Here is a 25545-nt window from a genome sequence, read left to right as displayed (position 1 = left end):
TGGGATCAAGCATTCTCTCCTTTTATAGGGCTGCCATGGGGCTAGAGGTCTGGCTCATGAGGTAGAGCACTAGTCTAGCAAGCACAAATGCAAGTTCAAACCCCAGTACCACAAAAATAAAAATAAATAAAGGGCTGCCATTATCTTAGCTGCTGTCACAGGGACATCCGGGTGCTTGAGCCTACTCACTGGTGCTGACATTGCTTTTGTATGGGCCCAGTTCTGCATCTCAAGGAAAGACAAATAGTCCCTAGTTCTGGTCCAGCTTTCCTACTCTCCTCCTTTCCTTACATCCCTGCCTCCACCCTGGCTCCACCATCTTGTGTTTGTACAGACAGTGAGCTCACCCTGGGTCTAGGCCCAGTTTCCACAAGCAACGAGCACAAAGCACACTTATACAAGCATGGGGGCTGGAGGAATACTGGGGCTTCCTGATCTTTCCTTAGGGGCCTCCAGCCCCTGGCACCTACTAGAGAAGAGAATGAGTCACCCAAACCACTACCCTTGAGCCTACATCACTGTAAGCTCACCCTCTCCCTGCTGTGCCCTTTTCAGCGACAGACAGCATGTGAACTGCCTGTCCCTTTATGTCCATGCTAAGCCCAGGTGCTTGCTCCATCACTGGCGACGCCACAGGTAGGTATGAATGGAGTAGCCAGGTGAGATGGTTTCCAGGAAGCCCACGGCAGGATCACTGATGGTAAGAGGCACATCCTTAGAGGAGCTGGGGAAGAGAGGAGAAGCTGAATGTGAGCCTGCCAAGGCCCACCACCCCGTCTCAGCCCAGGCCCAGCCTGCCCTTGCCCTCACCGATTCAGTACGACCACAACTGCAGAGCCATCAGGATGTAGTAGTGCCACTGTGTCCAAGTCGTTCTTCTCACTGGCCACCAACCCCACTCTCTGGGAGCCCTCAGGAATAAACTTGCTGCACGTAGGAACAAGCATCATCAGGGACCCCATCCCAGCCCCTCAGCCCTCAAATCTTCACCTAAGAGGTTATCGACCCTCCTGCCTCCACCCCTGCTCACAAGTCCTGCCAAAGCTCTTCCCTAGGTCAGACACATTGCCAGGAGACAGTTCAAGGCTATAGAGTGAGAATGTCTCAAACAAAGCAAGACTGGGTGTGGAGACACAAGTCTGTAATCTCAGCTCTGCACTAACTATAGTCTTAAAACCATGCTGCTGGGCCTTGCCCCTGCCCTCTCACACCCCAGCCCCAGCATCAGACATACAGGGGTTGTCTGTGTCACTAATGCCACTAGTCACATCCCGCCTACATGGTGGAAGAGAAAAGGGGTATGCCTCTCCTGAGGTTCCAACCCTAAACATCTTCCTGCTCCCTCATGGTGTGGGGTGATGTAAGCCTGATGCAGGAGATGACAGGCCTGGTATGGAATGGGGGCATGCCCCCCTCACACTCACCTGAAGTGGCCAAGGTGGTAGAACATGGGCTGTTTGTAAAATGTGTCCTTGGCAATGTCTACAATAATGGGGCTGTCAACAAAGTTGCGGACCCAGTTGGGTCCCCCTTCAGGGTTCAGGGCGAGGTTCCAGTCCATCCAGCCAACCACGTGGTAGAGGAGGTTCTGCAGTATGGACAAGGATAAAGACCAAAACTCGTCAATTCCTCGTTAGTATAGTGGTGAGTATCCCCGCCTGTCAAAACTCAACACTAGGGGTCCCCAGAGAAGGTAATTAAGGGTCACATGAGGGAGCTGGGGGCTGTGAGTAGCTCAGCTCTGTGAGGTGGCATCCTGTCTCAGTATCTTAAGGAAAGAAGGATTGTGAAGATGAGGTCTATCGAGGGAAGCCAAGAAACTGGTGGCAGATGCAGCTGCCTGAGCCCCATGCATGCAGAAAAGGATGATGGGGTTTGTAAATCTGTGAAGGAAAGGAAAGCTAGAAAATCATGGCATCCCAAAATTGTTCCAAAGGGCAAGCTGGCAGGGAAAAGTTGAGGAGGAAGTGCCATCAGCTTTTGGTGAGCCTAGGAAGAGGTGTGGTGCAGTCTGCTTTACAGGAAGGAAGACAGGTGGCTCACCGTGATGATACTGTGGCTGTACTGCATCCCTCGATCCCAGGAGCCCAGACGAACACTCTGTTCCCAGAACTTAGAGCCTACACAGGCCTCTGAGGCAAAGAGCATGGTGTTGGGAAATAGGCGGTGTGTCTCTCCTAAGGTGGCTTTTGCTGGAGCCAGAAAGTCCAAGTACCAGTGTACAGCAATGCCATCAACGTACTTAGCTGCCTCTTGGTCTGTCAGCACCTGCACAGGGAAAGGAAAGAACCACTAGGGTAGGGCAGCTATTGACCCTGAGTCCTGGTTCTAGAAGAGGAACTAGGAGTTCTGAGAAATGGATGAAAGAACAGATACAAGTATAGCCGGACACCAGTGGCTCATGCCTATAATCCTAGCTACTGAGGAGGCCGAGATCAGGATTACAGTTCAAAGCCAGTCCGGGCAAATAGTTTGTGAGACCCTACCTCAAAAAAACCATCACAAAAAAGGGCTGGTGGAGTGGTTCAAGGTGTAGGCCCTGAGTTCAAACCCCAATACTGCAAAACAAAAAAAAGATTGCAAATACATAGAGGGCTAAAGTGACCACCATGGGAGAGCCAGGCTTGTCATTGGGATTGGGGGGTGGGATTGGGGGGAATCATAGTCTGAGTCCAGCCTAGACAAAAAGTTTTCAAGACCCCATCTCAACCAATAGCTGGGCACAACAGTGCATGCCTGCTGCCTCAAGCTATGTGGATGGTTGAGATCAGGAGGATCACAGTTCCAGGCCAGCCCAGGCAAAAAAGACTGAGACCTTCCCCCTCCAACACCCATCTCAATGGAAAAAGCTGCGCACAGTGGTGCATGCCTGTCATCCTAGTTACAGCAGGAAATGTAAATGAGAAGCACTGGGGTCCAGGCCAGCCTGGGCCAGAGCCCAGTTTGGAGCCAAAATGGGAGACCCTATCTCCAAAATCACCAAAGCACAAAGGATTGAGGAGCAGGTCAAACAGTAGTGTCTACCTTGCAAGTATGAAGTTCAAATTCCAGTACCACCAAAAAAAAAAGTGGATATATGGGCCTGGCACCTGGACTGAGCCCAGGTTGATCTAGGAATCAAGAGTTGGGGCACACCAGGCACTTAAATTTGGATCCAATCATTTGGATGCTAAATTTGTAGGTCACTGGGGAGCCCATGGAGGCCCTGGGCCTTACCACCTGTGCCCAGCGGGGCAGCAGCAAGCGTTGGTCATCCAGCATGAGCAACTGGATACCACGGTGACTACTGTTGGCAAGGGCTGGACCCAGGTCACGGGCAATGAAGTCTCTCTGGTGTTCAGCAGTGAAGCCCAGGCATTGGAAGGGGTACCCACTAATCAGCCCTGCAGAAGGTTCATTCTCAGCTGTCACTGCCCAGAATTTTAACTTATGCTCAGCATAGGCATCCAAGAACCTGGCAAGAGAAAGGGCATGAGTGGTCATGGCCAAAAGAGTAGAAGAAGACCCCAGGGAACAGGAACCCTGATGGAGTGGGGAACTGATGGTCCCAAGTCTCAAAAGCCCAGAAGGTAGGAAAGTAAATGTAAAAATGATGAACTAAAAGGAGAAAAAAAAATACTGAAGAAGTACAATAGAAAAAAAAAAAAGAAAGTAGGAAAGTGAGCCAAAGGACATGCAGATCTGGAAATGCAGCGAGGTCAAGAGGTGGGACATAGACCAAGGTGTGCAAAGGAGAGGCTGGTCCAGACCTCTTGGCCTTGATCTCTTACTTGACAAAGTATTTGGCCCAGGTCTGGTGGTAGATATCCCCTGGGTGACCCTTGAGTGACCCCTTCCCATTCACTGCCCCATTGGTTTTGAGCCAAGTGGGTGATGTCCAGGGACTGGCAAGAAGTGAGATGGGACGCTGGGTCAACTGCATAGCTTGGTGAATCAGGGGTATCTAGAGACAAACATAAGAGAGACACCCAGGGTTGGAACACAGACAGACTAGCACAACCAGCACAGCAGGTCCAGTCATTAGCTCCCATCTTCCTAACCCAGGACAAAACAGGCAGCAGGGAAAGTTTCTGTATCACTCTGCAAACTGCTCTAGCTGGACCTTCTTGACCCCCAGACATCAATGTCATTAGGCCCTGAGGCAGCCAGAATGCCCACCTTGAGCTTGGTGTCTTCTTCTGAGAGGCTGAAGTTGTTTAACTGGAAGTCATCAGGGGTGTCAGCATAGGTGTAGGTGTGGATGGAGAAGTCACAGCTAGCCATGGGTACCCGAATAATGTTATATTCGATTCCTGCAGAAAAGGATCACCAAGCTATGGTAATCTGAATCAATAGAATATGGGGGATAAGGTCATTAGCACCTGCCTAGCAAGCTCAAGGCCCTGAGTTCAAATCCTAGGACTGTCAAAATAAACAAAGAAAAACCAGAATATGGGAGCTTGGTTTATGATTTCCTATTCCTCAGTAGGTTTAGTCAGGGCCAAAGGGAGTGTGGGTCTGTACACTGGGGATTGTGGAGGCCAACACTGGGTAGAGGACAAGCCTTTCTGAGCCTGAGAGTCTCCAAGCACTTAGCAGAAGATCGACAAGGCAATCTTATTTCACTGCCACTAAGAGAGGAAACAAATGGCTGGGCCTAGTGGCGCATGCTTACTCCCAGCACTTGGGAGGCAGAGGCAGGAGGACCCCAAGTTCTAGGCTAGTCTGTGCTACATAGGGAGAGCCTATCTCAAAAAAAGAAAAAACAGGGAAAATGTGAAAGGGTACAAGGAAAGGACAAGGAGAAATATCAGTTGAACCACTCTGTCATCTTGTCTCACTCCTCACCTTCTCTAGAGAAGTAGGATTTGAGTAGCAACTTCTGGGCAGAGGGTGACAGAGCAAGGATGTTGAGAGCAGCAGCATCTGTCATGGCCCCTCCAAATCCTTTGATTTTCTGGAACTTCTCTTCTGGCTGCAGGGTCAGTAGCAGCCCTGAGGACACCATCAGGGAAAAACAAAAAAGGGTGTCAGCACACAGAGAAGAAACTCCATAATGATCACTGGCATAACTTAGATCCAGGGAAACCCAGCCTGGCTCAGGAGCAAGGGGCATAATGGTTACCTGTGCCCGTGCGATTGGCCTGAATGGTCCCCATACTCAGCTCCATCCGACGCCCACTGCGCGTGCTCTCATAGCGGCTGAAGGTACCAGGGGCAGGGAAGGTTAAGGGATCAAGAGAGTCACAATACGTGGCATTGCAGACACAGACCACCGAGCTGTAACCAAAGCTTTTAGGAATGCAAGGGTGGGCACCTGGAAGGGAGAGGCACAGCAGAGACAAGGGCTGAAGCAGGTGGATGGAGGGAATGGACATGCTGGTTAGGAGAATGAACATCAGTTTCAAAAAGCCCCTTGGTGGACCCCCCCCACCCCAAAGTTGGTCTCCATCACTCAAAAAGGTTTACCGAGCACCTACTGAAAGTCTACCACCAGTACACTGGAAGGCAGAGGGAGCTTCCGTGCGACCTTCCCTCTCCTTAACTCACTTACCTGATGCCCATGACACTGCCTGAAGTAGGAGCAATCCCGTGAGGCTGGCAACCACGATGCCTACCCTGCTTCTGTGTTTAAGACAATCCTGAGAACATAATGAGAAGTGACTAGAATGCAAGCTCCTCTCCATCCCTTTACTGCTTGCTCTCCTGGCCAGGGTTTGGCTGCCTGTGGCTACACAAGCCTATTCCCCAGCTCCCCCATCTTTCTGAGGATGGGACAAGGCTCACAGACACCTGGGTGCAGCCCTCCTGATGATGACAGCTTTCTGCCACCCCAAAGAAGACTCTCCTCACCCCTTTTCCCACCCATTTCAACCTTGATTCCTCCCTCCTTCCATCTGTGCCTTGTTTAAAGACCCATAATAGTTTGGGTTTGAAGAGTCTGCTATTCATTGAATTCCAGAACCTGGATGACCAGAAGCAGAGTGGCAAGGCTGATCAGGCCCCCTGGCCTGCTTACCTTTCCGGAAGTACTTGAAAACTCCATTGTCTCAGGGTAACCGAATGGGGAGAAGACTACAAGGAGCTTCAGAGGTTCAGAGGGACAGAGGATACACTAAATAACAAGGATGCAGATATCTACTATAGCTACTGAAACCAGCGCTACCTCTGCGGGTTAATTCTGGCATGACAAAGTGGGTGGGTCATGTGATAGCTAAGAAAGGATCACATGGTACGGAAAGTGAAGCAATCGCAGCCATATTTGTAATGGGCATCTGGCTTTTTCCGGGTTGTTGATTTATACATTTTGTGAAAGCATATACGGCTGAGAACTTTGGGAAGAGCTTAGAACAAAAATTTGAGTGGAGAACTAGGTAGAGGCTACTAAATCCCAGAGAGAGAAAGCCACAACAGGTACATATAGAGAATAATTTTAAAGACTTACTAAGTGTGGGAATGTATCTCAGTGGTAGCTTGCCTATCATGTGAGGCCCTGGGTTTAACCCCCAGGACTGAAAAAAAAAAAAAAAAAAAAGTGATACTAATAAAGACAATACTTCTGGGTGCCAGTGGCTCATGTCTGTTATCCTAGCTTCCCAGGAAGAGAGATCAGGAGGATCCCAGTCCAAAACCAGCCTAGGCAGACAGTTCACAAGACCCTGTCTCGAAAAAAACCCTTACAAAAAAGGGCTAGTGGAGTGGCTCAAGGTGTAGGTCCCGAGTTCAAGCCACAGTACCGCAAAATAAATAAATAAATAAATAAACAATAAAATAAAGACAATACTAAGCCAGGCATCTGTGCTTGGGAGGCTGAGATCAAGAGGATCTCGGTTTGAGGCCAGCCCAAGCAAATAGTTCTCCAGACCTCATCTCCAAAATAACCAGAACAAAATGGACTGGAGGCATTGCTCAAGTGGTAGAGCATGTGCTTTGCAAGTGCCTACTTTGCAAGCGTGTGTTCAAATGCCAATCCCAACAAAAAATAAAAGGACAATACTAATAAAAAGAGGTTTACTATGCAAAATACTGAAGCCACAGAGATATTTAAGATCGTCTTTCCCCTAAAGCAGCCCATGAAGCACAGATATTTACCACAGATATTTACCAATGAAGACAGAAATGGTAATAGGTATCCTTGGAAAGCTCCCTGGAAGGAAAAGGGATCCTTCATGGGTGGAGAGTTCTCCAGAAGGCTCTACAGAGAAGGTGGGGGGAAGTAGAGGGAGGGTGGAACCTGAGATGGGGGTGACATGACTGAGGGAGGGAGTAGTCTGTACTTCACCTTTCTGGATTTCCTGGTTTCATCATCAGATGCTGACTGTAGTAATTACTCTTCCTTCCTCACAGGACTGGGAGGTTGGCAAAGTAGTTCGGAACTTGGGCAGTGGGCCGGACTTAATGGTACCCTCCTATAATCTCAACTACTTGGGAGGCAGAGGTAGGAGGATGTAGATTCAAGGTCAGCTAGAGCAAAGTTAACGTGAGACCCAATCTGAAAAACAAGCCAAAGAAAAGGACTGGGGACATGACTCAGGTGGTAGAGCATTTGCCTAGCAAGCACAAAGCCCCCAAGTTCAACCCCCAGTACCACACCAAAAATTCTTTTAAAAAGAAAGAAAAGAAACTGAAAAGTGCCTCACTGGACACAAGATGTGTCCAGCGATGTGGCCTCATGAATCACATTCAATAAGATTTAGTGGGAGAGATACACCATATGACTTGATTAATTCTAGCTCTCTAAGCAGTTTCTTGCCTGTAAAACAAAGGCAATACCACAATCTCACGGGGCCAAGGTGAGATAAGCACTTTGCCTGGGGTTGAGTAGACACTGAGAACTATCTTGTTTGTTGTATGACTCTTCTGTATTATTTGAGCTATCTCAATGAAGTCCAACCAAGCACACTCTAGGCAAAATTGACCATTTCTTCTCCTACTTCCTACAACATTTAAGTATAGTCTCTGAGAGATGGAAGAAGGTTTCAACCTGGTTCCACCATTTACTGGCTGTTTGACCATCAGTGAATTACTTAATCTCTCTAAGCCTGTTTCTCATCTATAAAAGGTGAGTGATAATTCCTACTTCACATGAGTCTTGTGAGGTATAAATACGGTGACGTATGACTGGTACACTGCTTGGCACCAAATGTTGCAAGAAGGTAGGCCTGTGTTTATGGAGGAAAAATGAGTTCCTTCAAGGAAATGTCTTACTCATTCTGGTACAGGAATGGTGCCAAGCTGTAGGTTGAACTGAACTACCTGCATGGCTATGTTGTATCCACCCCTTTCAGACTTCCTGTTTTTCCAGGAAGTGTTGCATAGGACTTACCCTCTACAGAGCAGGTGCCTTGCTTCCCTCCAGTTCACTTATTTGACAGTTTGTTGTTTGTTTGTTTCCTTCATGCTTTGCACATACTAGGGAACTGCACTACCACTGAGCTCCACCTATAGCCCAATTGCTATTTTATTTTTGGTGGTACTGGGGGAGGAACTCAGGACCTCATGCTTGATAGGTAGGAGCCCTATATATGAGCCAATCTACCAGCCCCTAAGAGCTAATTTTTAAATGTGTATTTATATTTAGTTGCTTATCTTTACCTATTTTTGGGGGGGAGCTGGTGTTGGAACTCAGGATCTCACGCATGCTAGGCAGGCACTCTATCACTCTGCCAGCCCTGTTTTGTGTTGGGTATTTTCAAGATAGGGTCTTGAGAACCATTTACTTAGGGCTGGCTTTGAACAGCAGTCTCCCTGATTTCTGCCTCCTGAGTAGCTAGGATTATAGGCATGAGCTACTGGTGACCAACTTATCTACTTATTTTTCAGACAGTCTTCCTTTTCAAGGAAGGCCTTGAACATGTGATCCTCCTGCCTCAACCTCCAGAGTGGATGGGATTATAAATATGAACCACTGTGCTCAGGTTCCACAAATATTTATTGACTATTTGCATTTATCTACATTTGCCCCTGCCTGCCCCATTTGGCTTAGAGCCTTTTCCCCCTCCCTGTTTCCCTCCGCAGGCTGAGTTTGAATGCCTTGCTTCTTTTTATGCTTCAGTTTACAAAAATTTTTCCAAGGTGATACCATCTCATCTTTCAAATTTCTCTCACTTTGACCTTAATTTTTTTAATTTTATTTTCTAAGTAAAGTTAGTTATAATAAGGACTACTAAACAAAATTATGGGAGGCTATTATTGTGAATTGAGCTCCTGCAGTTGGGCTCAACAGACCAGACCAAACCAAAATGGATTCACTCCTACCAAATGCCACATAATCAAAATGAAACTTTAAGGAAGACAGGGCCCCAAACACAAAAGTTTTCCCTAAAAACAAGAGATTCTGGTCTAGGATCAGTGAAATAAGAAATCCCGTTTTCACTCGCCAACGCTGCTGAGGTTGCACGCTTGAGGCCTATCGGTCGCAACCAACATGCGCTATGTCGCCTCCTATCTGCTGGCCGCCCTCGGGGGCAACTCGTCCCCCAGCGCAAAGGACATCAAGAAGATCCTGGATAGCATGGGCATCGAGGCGGACGATGACCGGCTCAACAAGGTCATCAGTGAGCTGAACCGGAAAAACATTGAAGATGTCATTGCTCAGGGTGTTGGCAAGCTTGCCAGTGTGCCTGCTGGTGGAGCTGCTCCCGGCTCTGCCGCTCCTGCTGCTGGTTCTGCTCCGGCTGCAGCAGAGGAGAAGAAAGACGAGAAGAAAGAGGAGTCTGAGGAGTCAGGTGATGACATGGGATTTGGCCTGTTTGATTAAATTCCTGCTCCCCTGCAAATAAAGCCTTTTTATGTATCTTAAGAAAAAAAAGAAATCCCTTCTGCTTAACTCTTACAAAAAAAGGAAGTAACCTAAAGCAACGTCATGTTGACCAATCAGTTTCTTTTCCTATTTTGTTTCTTTGTTCTCACCTTCCAAAACCCGCCTTTATGCTAACATACAGTGGGAGCTCTTGCTCTGTTTTGGATGCTAGAGACTGCCACCATCATGAATCATAAATAAAAAACAATTTGATCTGTAAATAGATTTGTTATAATTTTGTTTTTTGACAAGGTGTGTTTTCTTTAAGCTTCCTTCATAATGCTCAGGTTTTTTCATTAATATTGCTTAACATATTATATAATAAAGTTCCAGGCTGGGGATATAGCTCAGTGGTTGAGTGTTTGCTTAGCATGCACGAAGCAAACTTTAATAAATAAAGTCCTGTTGAGGACTGACAGAGGGGTACAAATGGTAGAACACCTGCCTAGCAAGTGTGAATGCAAGGCCCTGAGTTCAACCCCCAGTACCAGAAAAACAAATTTTAAAAGTACAACAAATAAAGTCCTGATGATTTATCTTTTTTAATTTAAATCTACCACTTTGATTTTACTTCACTTATTTATTTTTTTTGTGGTACTGCATATTGAACTTTGTACTTGCTAGGCAAGCGCTCTACCACCAAGCCACATCCTGGTCGTATTTTTTATTTTAATTGTGTGTGTATTTTAAACAGAGCACTCCAAAGTCACGTGAAATGACTTAACAATTCTTCCTTGAGCAGGAACGTTCTGCACCTTACAAAATATCTGCTTTTTGGCCTGGAGGTGTGGCTCAAATGGTAGAGTGGCTGCTTTGTTAGCATGAAGCCCTAAGTTCAAACCCCAGTTCCACAAAAAAACAATAATAAAAAAAAAACTAATACAAAATATCTGCTTTTCCTGGCCTCCATCTGTTGGCTCTTTCAATCATTGCCTCAACCAAAGATGCCCTACAAATGTCCAAAATACTCCCTAGGAACAACTGAAAACCATTGCCCCAGGAGCTCACCTCAAGCACACAGGTTTCACTGCAATGGCCACTAGGGGCACGTTAAATGGCACAAGCATGTTCTCTTTGCATAGCACATTAAAAAAACTGCTATGGGTGGGAATGTAGCTTAGTGGTAGGGCACTTGATCTGGGTTTGATCCCCAGCATCACAAATAAGTAAATAAATAAAAGGAAAAAGAAAAATTTAAACACCAAGGGATAACAACTAGGAACTAAATGTTAAGTGAAATGCAGAAGTAAAAAAGAGACTTTGGCTCAGCAAGGGAACTTTGGGCCTGCCTCAGTTCTGGGCTATAGACCTGGTTTGAATAGCAAACTTCAGCCTTGGAGACCGGCAGATACCACGTCACAGGCTCCTTCTCTTGAGGCCCTAGACCAACTCCCCATGGAAGATACCCCTTCCCAGTCCCACTATTACCTCCACAGTCAAGTCAAAGAGAGGTGCTTTCTCATTCCATGCACAGTGGAGAGAAAGAGGTCAAGAATGAATGAAATTTAGCAGTCAACCCAGTCAACTCTGGTTTCTGAAGACATACCACTCTTCCTGATTTCTGATACCAAAAAGGTCTTCATGTCCAGGTGACACCCCTTCTGCCCCTTACCCACTATGGTGTGGTTTAGCCTTGAATTCATCAAATTAACCAACTCTTCACAATAACTGTAGCATTCACTGTATAGCCCACTGCAAACAGAAGGTACTTATACCTCATATGCTGTTTTCTAAATGTTCTCAAGATAACAGTAATTAATCTTTGTGGGCGCTGGTGCCTCATGCCTATAATCCTAGCTACTCAGGGGGCAGAGATCATGAGGATCACGGTTCAAAGCCAGCACAGGCAAATAGTTGGTGAAACCCTATCTCGAAAAACCCTTCATAAACAAAATGGGGCTGGTGGAGTGGCTCAAAGTGAAGGCCCTGAGTTCAAGTCCCATTACCGCATAATAATAATAATTCTTTGGTGAGTGCTTATTACCTGCATTAACCTGATAATCCCAGGTTATAGATAAGAAAACTGAGACTTAGAGAAATTAAAAAAAAAAGTAGCCAAGCCAACTCTAATTTTATATTCATCCTACTCTAAAACCCCAGAGCCCTAAGTCATGTCATATAGCCTCACATGTGCTTTGGGAATGTATTTTTATTCTTCCTTAAAGGTTGTAAACAATTGTAATGTAAGTTTCATGGTTCTTATTTCTTTGAGACCTCGAAGTTCTTTATTCACAGGTAAGCACAGAATAAATGTCCAATTTTTTGTATGTTTTGGTGGAACTGGGGTTTGAACTCAGGGCTTTGTGCTTGCATAGCAGGCACGCTACCACTTGAGCCACACCTCCAGTACATTGTCCTCTGATTATTTTGGAGATGAGGTCTCATGGAACTATTTGCTTGAGCTGGTCTTAAATTGTGATCCTCCAGATCTCAGCCTCCCAAGTAGTTAGGATTACAGGTGTGAGCCACTGGAGGCCAGCCCAATGTTTGTTGAATGATTAAGCTACTAACCATACGCCACTATTTAAGGTCCTGTTTGTCAGTGTTCTAGACTGTCCTTGATGTGGTTTGAAGCAAAGAAGTAGTGAACTTCAGGAAGAATGAAGAAAACTCTGAACACAATTATTCGTCAAAGTGAGATTTAATGGAGGGAATTTGGTTGAGGCTACAGGAAATAGGAATTCAAATACTGAATAGCCCACTCTCAGGCTCCTGAGGTGCTGAGCCTCCCATGCTCACAGAGAGTAATAATGACCGGGAAGGTACTTTGTGAACTGTAAGGTTTCATATAGATGGCAAGAAGCATACTGTCATTGCTATTTAGTCTTTCTTTCCTCCAAATCCAGTCAAAGAAAGTCTTCTTTCTACCTCAACTCTTAGTCCCTCTGGCTTCCCCTGTTTCTCTCTTGTCCCTATAAAAGGGAGGCAATATGTAAGGCTATTTTGCTTGGACACTTAAGTGGCTACACACATGCATTAAATCCTTGCTCTATTGCTCACCAGCTCTGAGATGCTGGGAAGGTACTTAACTTCTCAGAGCCTGTTTCCTTAACCCCAGGCTCTTGCCTCAAGGCTTGTCACAAGGATTGAATGAAACAATGCATCTAATATGATTTATTGCCAACTGTCTTGAACAAGTTGCTGCACTGGATTTGTCCTCTCTCACACTTCCTACTCCACAGGCTGGTCATATGGACTCCCTCCTCTCCAGAATTGATCTTGTGAAGGTCACAAAGGATCTCCATATTGCTAATGTCTAGCCCTTATTTGACTTGATCTTATAACTCAGTTGACACTTGATCCCTCTGGAAGCTCTCTCTGGTTTTCTTGACTTCACACTTCTCCAGCAGTTCCTTCTCCTTCACAGCATCACCTTGTCTTTCTGTCTGTGCCTTAGGGTTTCCTAGTTTTTCTCTTAATGCCTCTCCAAATAGCTTATAGGTGCTTTTGGTTCAAAATGTCCACTTTCAATCTTTCTCCTGGATTGACTCTGTGTACAGGAGTCTGCTTCTAGCTCTGTCCTTTAGGCATCTGTCAGACACCTCAGCATGACCAAGACCATCACCTCCTCCAACCAAACCTGCCCTCACTCCTGCTTCTCTTCCTCCATGAATGGAACCCTTCCTCCAAATGGAACCTGGGACTCATCCTTGACTCTGCTCTCTCTCCACACCCTCCTTCCATTATTCCTCTCTTAGAATACTGAGAGGAATTCTAAGTATTCTAATTCAATACTCTCTTTTGGTCTTGACTTCTATTTTCTTCCTCCAATCCATTCTCAAGAAAATTTGGATGGTCTGCAGATATAGTTGAATAATAGAGTATGTGCTTTGCACCCTGGATTTGATCTCCAGCAAAAAAAAGGAAGAAAGAAAGGAAGGAAGGAGGGAGGGAGGGAGAGAGGGAGTGAGGGAAGCAGAGAAGAAGGGAGGGAGGGAGGGAGGGAAGAAGGAAGGAAGAAAGGAAAGAAAAGAACTGGATGATCTAACTAAAATACAAGTACTGAAGCTGTTACTTTCTCTTCTATGGTTTTTTTTGTTTTGTTTTGTTTTTGTTGTACTGGAGTTTGCACTCAGGGCTTTGTGTGTGTGTGTGTGTGTGTGTGTGTGGTACTAGGGTTTGAACTCAGGGTCTATACCATGAACTACTCCACCAGCCCTTCTTTTGTGATGTTTTTTCGAGATAGGGTCTTGAGAACTATTTGCCTGAGATGGCTTTGAACCGTGATTGTGATCCTCCCTGATCTCTGCCTCCTGAGTAGCTAGGATTACAGGCGTGGGCCACGGGCACCAGGCTGAACTCAGAGCTTTGTGCTTTCTAAGCAGGTACTCTACCACTTCAGCCATGACTCCAGCCCTCCACACATCTTTTTTCCTTTTTCAGCAGTATTGGAGTTTGAGTTCAGGGCTTTGCACTTGCGGGGCAGGTGCTCTACCACTTAAGCCATATCCCTTGATCTCTACTGACTTACTGGCCAGGCACAGGAGCAAGTAGCACTCATAATTCCAGCTACTCAGGAGGCTGAGGCTGGGGGGATCAAAATTTTGAGGCCAGAGTGCTCAACATAGTAACGCCAAGTCCCAAAATAAAAAATAAAAAGGGCTGGTAAGGTGGCTCGGTAGTAGAACACTTGACTACTAGGTGATAGGCCCTGGGTTCAATTCCCAGTACTGGAGAAAAAACAAAGAGGATTTATGTGTGCTGGAATTTTGTCCCTTATTTTTCACCTCTCCACTTGCACCATGTGCACCAACCACCTCCTCTAAGAGGCCTTGTTTCTGCTGTCCCCACTGCCCTGAACGTTTTCTTCTTCCTTACTATTTTTTTGGGGGGGTCTGGGGGGAAGCTGCTGCTATGGATTGAGCCCAGAGCCTTGCACATGCTAAACACACACTGAACCACTGAGCTACACCCCTGGCCCTTCTTTCTCCCTCTTGGAGAAAAATGAATAATTCTTCTTCATTAATGCCTCTGGTAAAAAGTGAATTTTGGAGGTGAGAGGACAAATTCTGCAGGGCCTTTGTGACCACAATAGGGAGTCCGGATTCTTTTGTAGGATGGAAATTAACTGGAGAGTTTGGTGCAGGGAAGTGACAGATCAGATTTGTATTTCTTAAATATCACTTTGGCTGCTGTGTAGAAACCAGACTGTAGGGGGCAAGTGCAGAGGCAGACCAACACCCAAGTACAGCCGGCTATGGACTTGCCCCGGGTTCTCCATCCTTTCTGCCTTGAGTTCTAGCAAGAGCTCTTCCTTCACCATGCACGTTTGGTCTCCTCCACTTTGCTTCCTTAATGTTTCTTTTTTCAGAACTCAGCTGAGATGTCGCTTGTTCCAAGAAATTCTCCCCAGACATACACACACGCGCACGAGCGCGCGCCCCTCCTGTAACACAAGCTCATAGCCCTTGCCTCTTGTTCGTCGCTTTTAATACTGTTGTAATCAATTGATTAAATGATTTAGTATCAGTTATAGGACCCACCTCATTATAAGACAGTGGCCTAAATCGTTTGCCCAATTATCTGGTAAGCCCGGTAGGATAGGGACTAGTTTGTTCTGGTTTCCCGCTATATAACCCAGCAGATGAATGTTTGTCGACTGACTGAAGAACGCATGAATTATATAACCTTCCTATTCCACCCATCAAAAAAAAGCAAGTGGATAGAAGACTTGAAGATTTTATTACCTCTCCTTTAAAAAAAAAACATAAAAAACACTGAATTTATTATCACGAGAGTGGTAATTAAGGGTACTATTTTCTGAGTTCGTGAAAATACACAGTGCTCTACTTAGAATGGATAAATTTTTCTTTTTCCTAAAATAAGTATAATAGTGTAAAATACGTGAGGGAAAACGAGATAAAAGTGCACGTCTTGGAGGAGAAAACCTGACATCTTCACTTCTACTTTATAAGCAAAATACGACTATCCCTGCAATTAATAAAAACAATGATGATGAGGTTAAGTGCAAATGCAGGGAACGCAAAGAGTTAAAATCCAAAGAGCACAACATGGATTCCGCCTACCGTCAGCAAAGCGAAACAGCAACGCCAACCCGAGGCAAAAGGAAATCCCATAGCCCGCAGCAAAGGGGAATGGGCGGGGCGAGAGCTCGGCGCCCCGCGGAGACCGCGCGGGAATTGCTGCAGCATCTAGACGCGCAGGCGCGAGACTAGCGGCCGGGGAGGACGAGGCTTCGCTCGGAAAGGGAGATTGACATTTGCCCTTTCGTACTTCTCATTGGTTTTTCTGGAGACAGACAACTCGCGCTGACCAGTCGTAGCCTACATGGAGCTCAAGCGTATTCGTGGACAACGCGGAGGAAAAGATTGCGCGAGGCGGAAGAGCACGCATGCGCTGTACGTCAGCGGCGATCTACTGATAATGATGGGTGGGGAGAGATCGAATTCTCACCGTGAGTCCAGCCCACGGAAATTGAGCAAGATTTCTGAGTTTACTCCTTAGGGAGCCTCCGGCTAGGGAACATCCAGTTCCCAGAAGTTGCTCCAGTGAGAATCCCAGTGTCCACCTCATTTTTTCTTTCTGGCCGCGCCCCAACCCTTCCTGAGACTATATTGTTATGATTGTGAATTATTGAAGAAGGCTTGCAGCCTGACGCCATCTCTGGGCAGTGCCCCTTCCTCCCTCTCCCACAATGATAGGGTCTTGAAGCTGTTTATAGGGCCCCCATCCCGCCATATTAGTAACTATTAAAGAGTTGAGGACCTACTATGTATGAGGTTCAGTGCAATGAGCAAATCCCTGCTCCTGGGAGCTATGTTCTACGGTACGACACAAACATATAAGTAAAGAAGATTATTTTATTTATTATTATTATTGTATTATTTTTGTAGCTCAAGCTTTACTATGTAACCCAGGCTGTCTTTGAACTCTATATAGCCCGAGATGATCTTGAACTGATGACTGGTGCCTTCACCTTATTCAGGTTTTGCCATGTTGTTTTGCAACGCTGGGAACTGTAATCAGGGCCTTAGGCATGTGAGGTAAGCCTCTACTACAGAACTATACCCCCAGCCCTGCCAAGTGCTGAGATTACAGGAGAGAGTCACTAAGACTGGCTTACTTATTTTTAAACATCTGAATTGGTTTTATTTTCAATTATAGGTTCTAGCAACACTTCATTCCATAAAGTAGAATAAGTGTTCCCACAAGATCATTTTAGATAGTGATAAATACTCAAAACAACATGGAGGGCTGGGGATGGAGGTTTACCTTGCATGCCTGAGGTCCTCCAGTGTTCAGCAGTCCAGCAGAGGTAAAGATAAAGAATACCTAAAGGGCTGGGCGCTGATGGCCCACGCCTATATCCTAGCTACTCAGGAGACAAAGATCAGAAGGATAGTGGTTTGAAGCCAGCCCTGGGGAAACAGAGAGACCCTATCTCAAAAAAAATCCATCACGAAAACTGACTGACAGAGTGGCAAGCTGAGGCCCTGAGTTCAAACTCCAGTGCCATGAAACACACAGACATACCCAGAACAAAGAAGGAGGGAAAACATAAGTTTTTATTCTCTGGCTCTCTCCTATATAATAGGAAGCTAACCCAGCACTGCAAAACAACATGGCACCCAGTACTGCCAAAAAAAAAAAAAAAAAGGGCAAAGCAACAACACGAGGATGCGATGGAATGACTGAATTGGGCTAGGGTCCTTACTGAGATGAAAGTAGAGCTAAGACTTGAATTAGGTGAAGGCACTAGCCAGTGACCGAGCATTTCATGCTTGGGAAAAACAGCAAGTGTGGAGGTCCTGGTGCTTGGAGGCAATTTGAGTGGAGCAGGGTAGATCAGGAGTTTGGAGATTATTTTAAATACAATGGAAAGTCAGTATGACATGATTATTCTTCATGTTGTTGCTGAGTGGAGAATGGGTTGTTGGTAAGCGTGGAAATAGGTTCAGACATCATGGAGAGAGGGTGGTGTCCTGAACCAGGTAACTGGGGAGATGGTGAGATGTGGATGAATTTGGGATAGGATTGGTGTGTTGGATGAAGGAAGTCAAGATAATTCCTGAGATTCTGGAATGTGCAGATGGGTAATTATGGTATTATTGAGATGAGAACAGAGGAAGAGCATGTGTGGGGGTGGGAATCAAGAATACTGTTGAGAGCCGAGTATGTAGCTCAGTGGTTAAGTGTTTGCCTGGCATACACGAGGCTCTGGATTTGATTCCCCAGTACTGGGGAAAAAAAAAAAGTTCTGTTTTGGCCATATTGAATTTGAGATGCCCATGGGACATCTGAGCAGAAACGTTGAGGTGGAGTCTGGAGTTTACAGAGAGGCCAAAGGTGGAATTATACATTAACACAAAGATAGTATTTCCAAAGTCATGGAACTTGGTAGGGTAGGGTCAGCTACAGAAACAGTGAAGAAGCTGGGTGTGGTAGCACACACCTGTAATCCCAGTATTTAGGAGGCTAAGAATCAAGCTTGAAGCCAGCCTGGACTATACAGTGAGACCCTGACTCAAGGGGAAAAAAAAGAAGGTAGAAGAGAGGGCTGTGGAGAGAATCCTGTGGTTGTGGTTCCTCCAGTGTTCAGCAGTCCAGCAGAGGTAAAGGTAAAGCTGGAAGAGGATACCCAGAAGATAGGAAGAAAAATAGAAAATTGTGTTGTCTTTAAAGACAAGAGAAAAACTCAAGAAGAAAAATCTGATTATCTGGATTAATTGCTGCTTAGAGATTAAGAGAGATGCAAGCAGAGAAATGATGGCTGAAAACTTTGTCAAAGAGCAGTGGCTGGGGAAGGAGCCTGATGGGAATGATCAAGGAGAGAATGAATGTTCAAGAATGGAGGGAGCTTGGAGGGATTGGGGAGAGAAATGACCCAAACATTGTATACACATATGAATAAAAGAAAAAAAAAAACAAAAGAATGTTTGTGAGCACAGGTAGCTCACACCTAAAATCCTAGCAATTTGGGAGGCTGAAATCAGGAGGATCAAGATTCAAGACCAGCTCAGGCAAAAGGTTTGGAGACCCCATTTCAACTAATAGCTGAGTGCAGTGGCATCCTCCTGACATCCCGGCAATGTGGGAAGCTGAGATCAGGAAAATCATGGTTCTAGACTAGCCTGGGCAAAAAAGTTTGTGAGACCCCATCTCAACAGAAAAACTTGGGCATGGTGGTGCTTATCATCCCAACTACAGCAGGAAGCTAAAATAGGAGTATGGAGGTCCAGGTCAGCCTGGGCAAAAGCCAGATTCTATCTCCAAAATAACCAGAGCAAAAAGGGCTGGAGGTGTGGTGCAAGTGGTACAGCACCTGTCTAGCAAGTGTGAAGCCCTGAGTTCAACCCTCATACCACCAAAAAATGTGGAAGGAAGAAAGAGATAAAAGAAGCAGAGATACAGTGAGGGTTTTTTGAAATAGTCTTGAGTTTTCTTAATATGAAAGATAATAGCACAAATTTCATTGAGAATAAAAAAATCATCCAGGAGAGAAGGGGGAAATTGAAATTTATTGAAGGCTTACTTTGTGTGTTAAGAGCTTTACAAACATTCATCTTCACAATGGTTTACAGATGAGGCAACTGAGGTTAAATAACTTGCCCAAGGTCATGCAGCTAGAGGTGGTGGAGCTGAGAGGCCACCCACATTTCTCTGACTCTTCAAACCTGCCTCACCAGCCCATCACTTAGGCACAAATCCCCCTGTACCTGAACACCAGGGCCATGCCTTTGCCCTGATCGCAGTGCCCCTGAGGATCAGAAAGAGTCACTCTATGCTGGAGGGAGTTTGTTTTCTTCCTCCAATGCTGAAAGCAGGCACATGTCCCCCACCGCCTGAACACCCATGCAGCACAGGACAGAAGCTCCCCCAGTCCAGAAGGGCAGAGGTAAGCAGCAGGAACCCCCAAAGTTAGGAGGAAAACAGACACTTTCGGGGGTATACAGAGGGTTTCTTTTTGTGCCATCCAGTGCAAGGGAATGCTAGTCCCAACCAGCTGGGGCCTGTGGTCCCGGCACTCATCTGGATCTGTTCAGTGTGACAAGAAGCTTGGGTCAAAGCCCAGTCTCCCGGCTGCCCCCATTGAGGCTGAGGCTGTGGGGGCGAGTTCCTCGCTCTAGCCTGCGGCTAGACAGGAGTCGCCGCAACGAGGAGCCAGAGCTCAGATCACCACAGCTTCTTAGGTGGAGGCTCTCACGGCCTGGCCGGACCCACGGGCTCCGGAACACCTGCAAGCGGACACAGAGGAGAGAATTGGGACGACCCAACCGAAAGTGCTAGGCTTTCTCAGGGATCTTTCCTGGCTCCCCTAATGCACCTGCTTATGTCCATGGGCTCCAGTCCCAGTGGGGTCTGGGGACTTCCTGGACATCTGGAGGAAACGAGTGACCAGGCCGCGGCCAGGCCAGCTTCCTTTCAGGTCCCCCAGAGAGTGCGCAGGTGCAGGGCCCGAGGGCAGGGGAACCTTCTGGAAGGTGGGCACAGGGTGTCGTTTCTCGGCTGAGCGGGCACGTAGCAGCTTGGGGGAAGGGCAGTGGGCTAGGCGGAAGAGGCAGGCTTCAGAGCAGAGTCCTACAGAAAGCGAAATAGAGAAGAGAGTGGAATGTGGGGTGCAGAGGGCTAGGCAGCCCTCCCCCACCCTTCACCCTCCAGCTGCCAGCCACATGCCTGACCTGTATCTGCAGAGGAAACAGAGGCAACTTCTTCCTCAAGCACTTTGGTATAAAAGTCCCTGAAGTCAGCTGGGAGGAGACAGACACTGAGTGGGGGCGCCCTGTGGATACACCTGCCACCCGCCCCCCTTCAAGCCCAAAGGAGTCTTCATTGCTCCCACACCCCATCTCCACTCAAAGGGCCATCATCTTTGCCCACGTCTGCCTGCAGCTAGATGCTACAGTGAGTGCATAGACAGGGACTGCAGTGCTGTTCACTGCTGCAGCCTTCTCCATCCCTGGCACCTTGTAGTAATGACAAGCACTTTCTGTGCTTAGTGGTGCATGATTTCCGTTTCGAGGACTAATCAGTCCTGGCCCAACTTAGCTTTCCGTATCAGGTAGGATCGGGCACTGTCAGCATGGAGTGGCCATAGACTTTGCATTATCTTCCCTCTCAGCAACTCTACAGTACTCATGGTTGAAGTACTGTTATTGCACCTGCTTTACAGGTGAGAAACTGAGGCTTGCAGGGAATAGCTTGGGACTGTGAAAACAGCCCTCTTTAGCCACAAAGCTGTAGAGGCTCTGTCCCCGGAAGATGAGCACTCAAGATACGTATTGCAAGAATTAACTCGCCCTTTCTTCCTTCTCAGGGACCTCAACAGGGTCCCAAATCCTGGTGGGCATCAGACCCCCTTAATTCCCAGTGCCTACCCTCCTCTGAACCTAGGGGGCGCTCTCACCAGTGTCGCTGGAGGTGGTGATGCCCGGGTCACTGTGGGACCGGGGCAGCAGCAGCGGTGGCGGGGGAGCCGGATGAGGAGGCCGGTGCCCCGGTGGGGTGAGGGAACCTGAGCTATCGCTGAAGCGTCGAGTTGAGGCTCGGGTGGGAGGGGCCGCCGCTGGGCGGCTTCCTCCCCGGGGGACCCGCCGCCTCAGCTCGGGGAAGCAGGGGCCCACCCAGGGCGGCCAGCCCTCCAGGCGGTGGCAACTGCGAGCAGCGGTGGGGGCACCCAGGGGGGGTGGGGCCTCAGGGGCAGAGCAGGAATAGGAGCGGGCAGCCCGAGGGGGCCGCCGAGGCTGGGGGCTGTCCTCAAAGGGGCCCCGCAGGCCGCAGTCCAGGCTGAGGCAGTAGCCGGCGCGGCTGCGCTGGATAGAGCGGAAGAGCACGTAATCGACGGAGCGCACGGAGCCCTGCAGCTCCAGCAGGCACGAGTCCTCCGATGGGCTAGAGCCCCCGGGGAGGTCACCAATGGCTGACAGCACCAGAGACCCGCTGTCCATGGACACTGTGGGCGGCAGGGGGCGCTGGGTAGCACCGGCCAGCCGCCCAGCCAGACAGTTCCTCTTTTTCCCAAACCCAACCTTTCCTGGGCCACTCTGTCTCCTTCTTTATCTCAGAGGATACCCTGGCTCCAGGGTTCCTAGGAGCCACAGCTCTAATTTGTCCCTAAATCACCAGCTCATCCTTGTTTTTCCCTCCTGTTGGCCCCACCCAGCCTGCTGTCCCTGGCAGCTCTGCCCTTGTCCGCTCCTCCCTCCCTCTCTGCTCACCATCTACAATGGAGGCCACTCGCTCACAGATGCAGGAGCCATCGTGCAGCTGAGGATCAAACAGAGTGGCCTGCAGAAGACACAGGGTCAAGGGTCCAGCCTTTTGCATTGGTATGGACATGTGCTGGACAGAGCTCTGGAGACCTAGATTCCAGACCAGCTTTGTCACTTTGTGCAAGTCACTTAACTTAAGTGGGCCTCAGTTTCCACATTTGTATTACAGAAATAATAGTTCCTTTCCCACCCACCTCACCAGGCTCTAGGGAAGATCAAAGATGACAGTGGAAGAGTTTGTACTATGAATATCATGAGAACTATTATTATCCTTATTCAGCAACAACAGTTAGCTCAGCATTCCAGGCTCTGTCTCTGGTCCCCAACCCACATCAACGGCTGCTCTCACCTGGCTGTCTCCTCGTAGCCCCATGACAGCCTCGTAAGAAGGGGGACAATCAGTAGGGTACAAGGGCACTGGGCTGTCCATGGAGCCATTGTACGTGATGCTGGATAAAGTAAAGGATCAAAACTCAAAAAAACAGCTCCTGCTCCACAAAGATCCCTCCCCACCAATCCAGGCTCAGCCCCAGTCCCCTTTGTCAGTTCCCCGAGCAGACTTGCACCCATCCTCACCTCTGTGCATCTGTTTCTGAGCTGCAGGTATACTCTGGGGGATAGTATGGCGGTGGGGGCACAGGCGGTACAAATTCCTCCAAGTCCAGCATGGTGTGTAGGAGAGGGGCTGGAGGTGAGGATGTACAGGCCAGAGGCCCCAGGGGGCCTGAAACTGAGCGCTCAGGGGCCAGCTGCTGGGGGGCAAGCAGGTCAGCAAGCCTGATTTCTGGGAATACAGCTCCTCCTTGGCCTCCAGACTCTCTCATCAACATTATTTTAATGGCCCTGCTCCCTGCACAAAGCTCCAGTTCTAGCCCCTCCTTACCACAACTAGCTCCTTAACCCTGCCCCCACCTTAAGCCTCTAGCTCTGACCCTGCCCAACCAGAAATTCTTCCTCTTTATAGTATTACTTCTGTTCAGAATTGCCACCTCTTTTCTGTCACCACAGAACTGTCCATCCTTTATCCCCATCTCCATCTAGGACCTTCTTTTTTTTTTTTTTTTTGTAGTATGGGGGCTTAAACTCAGGGCCTTCACCTTGAGCCACTCTGCCAGCTCTTTTTATGATGGGTATTTTTGAGATAGGGTCTTGTGAACTATTTGCCCAGGCTGGCTTTGAACTGCAATCCTCCTGATCTCTGCATCCTGAGAAGCTAGGATTACAGGCATGAGCCACTGGCACCCGGTTTAGGACCTTCTTGATACCATCCCATCCAGTCCTACTCTCTAAAGTCCCCTCTCCTGGTCCCAGACTGGCATCACACGCTTATCACTCCCTGCTCTCTCCGCTCCTCAGCCTCCCTTTGGCCCCTCCCAAACATCCCTCCAATAGATATACTCAGTAAGTGACCCATAGCTCTGGGTACTCAGAAGCCAAACCCTAGCTACCACTTCCTCAGGCCCAGCACCCACCCGTGGCCACTACCATATTGCCCTGCCCTAGCTCCCTTCTCACCGTATGCACGAAGTCCAGGGAGAAGATTTGGACACAGCAGACAATAGCAGAGAGGGTACAAATTATGGCAGCACAAATGGTGAGCCCACAGACACTGAAAAGCAGGTTCTAGGGAAGGGAAGAGAAAGGAGCAGAGAGGTAAGGCGTTTAGGAGGGGTAAATCCTACATATTCCGGGCCTACAAGGACCCCAGGATGGCAGGCAAGGAGAGAACCAGGAGACTGTGGGGAAAAAGGAATGGAATAGGACATGCTCACCTTAAGGGCCCCTCGGGCTTCATCACAGGTGGAGTTAAGGGCAACTTTCAGTTCCTGCCCCGACTCTGGACAGGGCCGGAGGAGGGGGATAGGAGGACAACACACACAGACCTTTCCATCCTGAGTGGGAGTGGGGAAGATGAGGCAACCTGGGTCAGGACAAACTCAGGTGTCCTGCACACCTCCCCCAACTAGTTCTTTGTGGTTTTCTTGCCTCAAATCTCACCATGGAGCAGTCTCGAAAGTCCCGGGCCAGCTGAGCGTTCTTACAGGAGAGAACAGAGCCAGCCATGCTGAGCATGACACAGAGCACCGAAAGCAAGGAGAAGAAAGAGATCTGGGGAAAGACAGTGCCGACTCAGGCTGGGACCTTCACGAGCACCCCTCTACCATGGATTGAGCCACCCTCCTTCACAGACACTTGTCTGGCACCATCTGGAGAGCTAATTCCCTTCCTATGGGCATCCCCTCCGGTGCTGGGCACTTGCCTTACAGTGGGCATTTGACCCTGCCACCTACCACTAGAGTGAATGGCCGCTTCCAGGACACAATGCCAACCACCCCGGAGAACGCCAGCTGGGGACAGAGTGGGCACAGGTTCAGCCTGGCAGGGGAGGCACCTGAGTGAGCCCCTCACCACAGGATGCACCCAGCCCTGCAAGGAGAGAGAGGACCAGGAAAGGGAGGAAAGGCGAGGATGTGGGCTTGCAGCTGGTGAGGAGAACAGGGCCTGAGGAGCATCCCCCTCCCGACCACTTTGCACCCAACTCACCGAGAACCCAGCCCAAGATGGGCAGGACCTCTTGATGCTCTCTGTGGTGGTGACAGAAGAGGCCACCATGCTGAAGGTTACCACCAGGATGCCCAGGAGCACCTGAGCCAGCCCCAGCGTGAGCAGGGCCTGCAGCCAGGGTCGGTGAAGGCGGAGGTGGGTAAGGCCCCGGGTGCTGGGCCGGCTGGTCAGGGAACGGCTGGAGTCACTAGGAGAGGGCATCATGCTTGCCACCAGGTTGCCTGAACCTCGCTCCACCCTCCCTGGTGCTTGGGAGCATCTCAGAAGCGCCCAAGGCCCAGTCCTTTCTCTCCACTCCCCTCGCTCTAGAGCCCACCCCCTTACTAGGTCCCCTGGGGTATCGACCGGGGACTCCAGCTGTGGGAATAGCCAAGGGAGGGGCGTCACGGGGGGATAGCGGGGTGCTCCCTCCCCACCACGGACACCGGACGGGCACAGTGCCCGGGGCGGCGATGAGGACGTGGGGGCAGTGGCTCATCGCATCTCCTTGGGGAAGAGGGGCGCCGAGAAGGGCCCGTCCAAGAGTGAGAAGAGGGCGGCGGTCCGGAGCCCAGGGAAGGTTGGGATGGATAAAGGCAAGAGGGATGGGAAGAAGTCTAGAGAAGAGGGGAGGGGTCGGCGCGTAGTGACTCTAGATACGCCATCGGTGTGACCTCAGGGTGTCCAGTGGGATCCTGGGCTGCCTGGTGGGGAGAGGCCGCGGCGCCGCAGTCTCCAGGGTCGCCTGCCCCGCTCCCCTCCCCACCACGCTCCGCTTCCCTAGCTCGGGCTGCAGCAGGTCGGGCACTAGAGCCGGGGGATGGGGTTGGAGAAGGAGACGTGAAAGAAGAGGGGCGTGGCTGCGCGGTGCACCACGGGAGCTGTAGTTCCAGAGACTTTGAGGTGAGGGAGGCGGGGAGTTAATGGGAGGCCTCGCCCCGGACCCTGGCCAAACTGCTAAAGATCCTTTCAGAGCCTTCTTGTGCTCTA

General features: G+C 48.7%; 2 protein-coding genes and 1 pseudogene across 6 annotated transcripts; 1 reads left to right on the top strand and 2 right to left on the bottom strand.

The window, feature by feature from the left end:
* Gba1 (glucosylceramidase beta 1) lies at positions 1–7243 on the bottom strand. Of its 4 annotated transcripts, XM_020166188.2 has the most exons (12): positions 7085–7243; positions 5999–6094; positions 5534–5621; positions 5105–5296; positions 4828–4974; positions 4159–4292; positions 3771–3943; positions 3217–3454; positions 2044–2268; positions 1425–1588; positions 811–927; positions 1–724 (listed from the first exon to the last, which is right to left on the bottom strand). In XM_020166188.2, the coding sequence occupies exons 1-12, from the start codon at positions 7148–7150 to the stop codon at positions 619–621; spliced, it is 1746 nt and encodes a 581-aa protein (XP_020021777.2). In that variant the 5' UTR covers positions 7151–7243; the 3' UTR covers positions 1–618. The 4 variants fall into 4 exon arrangements, with proteins under 4 accessions (XP_020021777.2, XP_020021779.2, XP_020021780.2 ...); XM_020166190.2 differs by lacking the exon at positions 5999–6094 and having other exon boundaries at positions 7085–7241; XM_020166191.2 differs by lacking the exon at positions 7085–7243 and having other exon boundaries at positions 5999–6466.
* Positions 7244–9342: 2099 nt separating this feature from the next.
* LOC109688022 (large ribosomal subunit protein P2 pseudogene) lies at positions 9343–9775 on the top strand (annotated as a pseudogene).
* Positions 9776–19241: 9466 nt separating this feature from the next.
* Entrep3 (endosomal transmembrane epsin interactor 3) lies at positions 19242–25457 on the bottom strand. 2 transcript variants are annotated; one of them, XM_020166102.2, is made up of 12 exons: positions 24556–25457; positions 24303–24359; positions 24010–24120; positions 23784–23903; positions 23527–23634; positions 22588–22763; positions 22361–22460; positions 21958–22027; positions 21147–21692; positions 20422–20490; positions 20067–20320; positions 19242–19977 (listed from the first exon to the last, which is right to left on the bottom strand). In XM_020166102.2, the coding sequence occupies exons 1-12, from the start codon at positions 24778–24780 to the stop codon at positions 19804–19806; spliced, it is 2010 nt and encodes a 669-aa protein (XP_020021691.2). In that variant the 5' UTR covers positions 24781–25457; the 3' UTR covers positions 19242–19803. The 2 variants fall into 2 exon arrangements, with proteins under 2 accessions (XP_020021691.2, XP_020021692.2); XM_020166103.2 differs by having other exon boundaries at positions 22588–22760; positions 24556–25442.
* Positions 25458–25545: the final 88 nt, after the last annotated feature.

Source organism: Castor canadensis, chromosome 11 (assembly GCF_047511655.1).
Source record: "Castor canadensis chromosome 11, mCasCan1.hap1v2, whole genome shotgun sequence".
Lineage (NCBI taxonomy): Eukaryota > Metazoa > Chordata > Mammalia > Rodentia > Castoridae > Castor > Castor canadensis.
This window is presented reverse-complemented; position numbering and strand designations above follow the sequence as displayed.

Excerpts from the sequence above, each read along its gene's own strand:
- Gba1 (XM_020166188.2), bottom strand. The coding sequence starts at position 7,150 with ATGAAGGATCCCTTTTCCTTCCAGGGAGCTTTCCAAGGATACCTATTA. Across the intron at positions 5,297-5,533 it reads GGCAGTGTCATGGGCATCAG|GTGCCCACCCTTGCATTCCT; the intron begins GTAAGTGAGTTA and ends TCTCCCTTCCAG. Across the intron at positions 3,455-3,770 it reads TGGGCCAAATACTTTGTCAA|GTTCTTGGATGCCTATGCTG; the intron begins GTAAGAGATCAA and ends TTCTCTTGCCAG.
- Entrep3 (XM_020166102.2), bottom strand. The coding sequence starts at position 24,780 with ATGATGCCCTCTCCTAGTGACTCCAGCCGTTCCCTGACCAGCCGGCCC. Across the intron at positions 24,121-24,302 it reads AGCGGCCATTCACTCTAGTG|ATCTCTTTCTTCTCCTTGCT; the intron begins GTAGGTGGCAGG and ends GTCTTTCCCCAG. Across the intron at positions 22,461-22,587 it reads TCAGAAACAGATGCACAGAG|CATCACGTACAATGGCTCCA; the intron begins GTGAGGATGGGT and ends TACTTTATCCAG.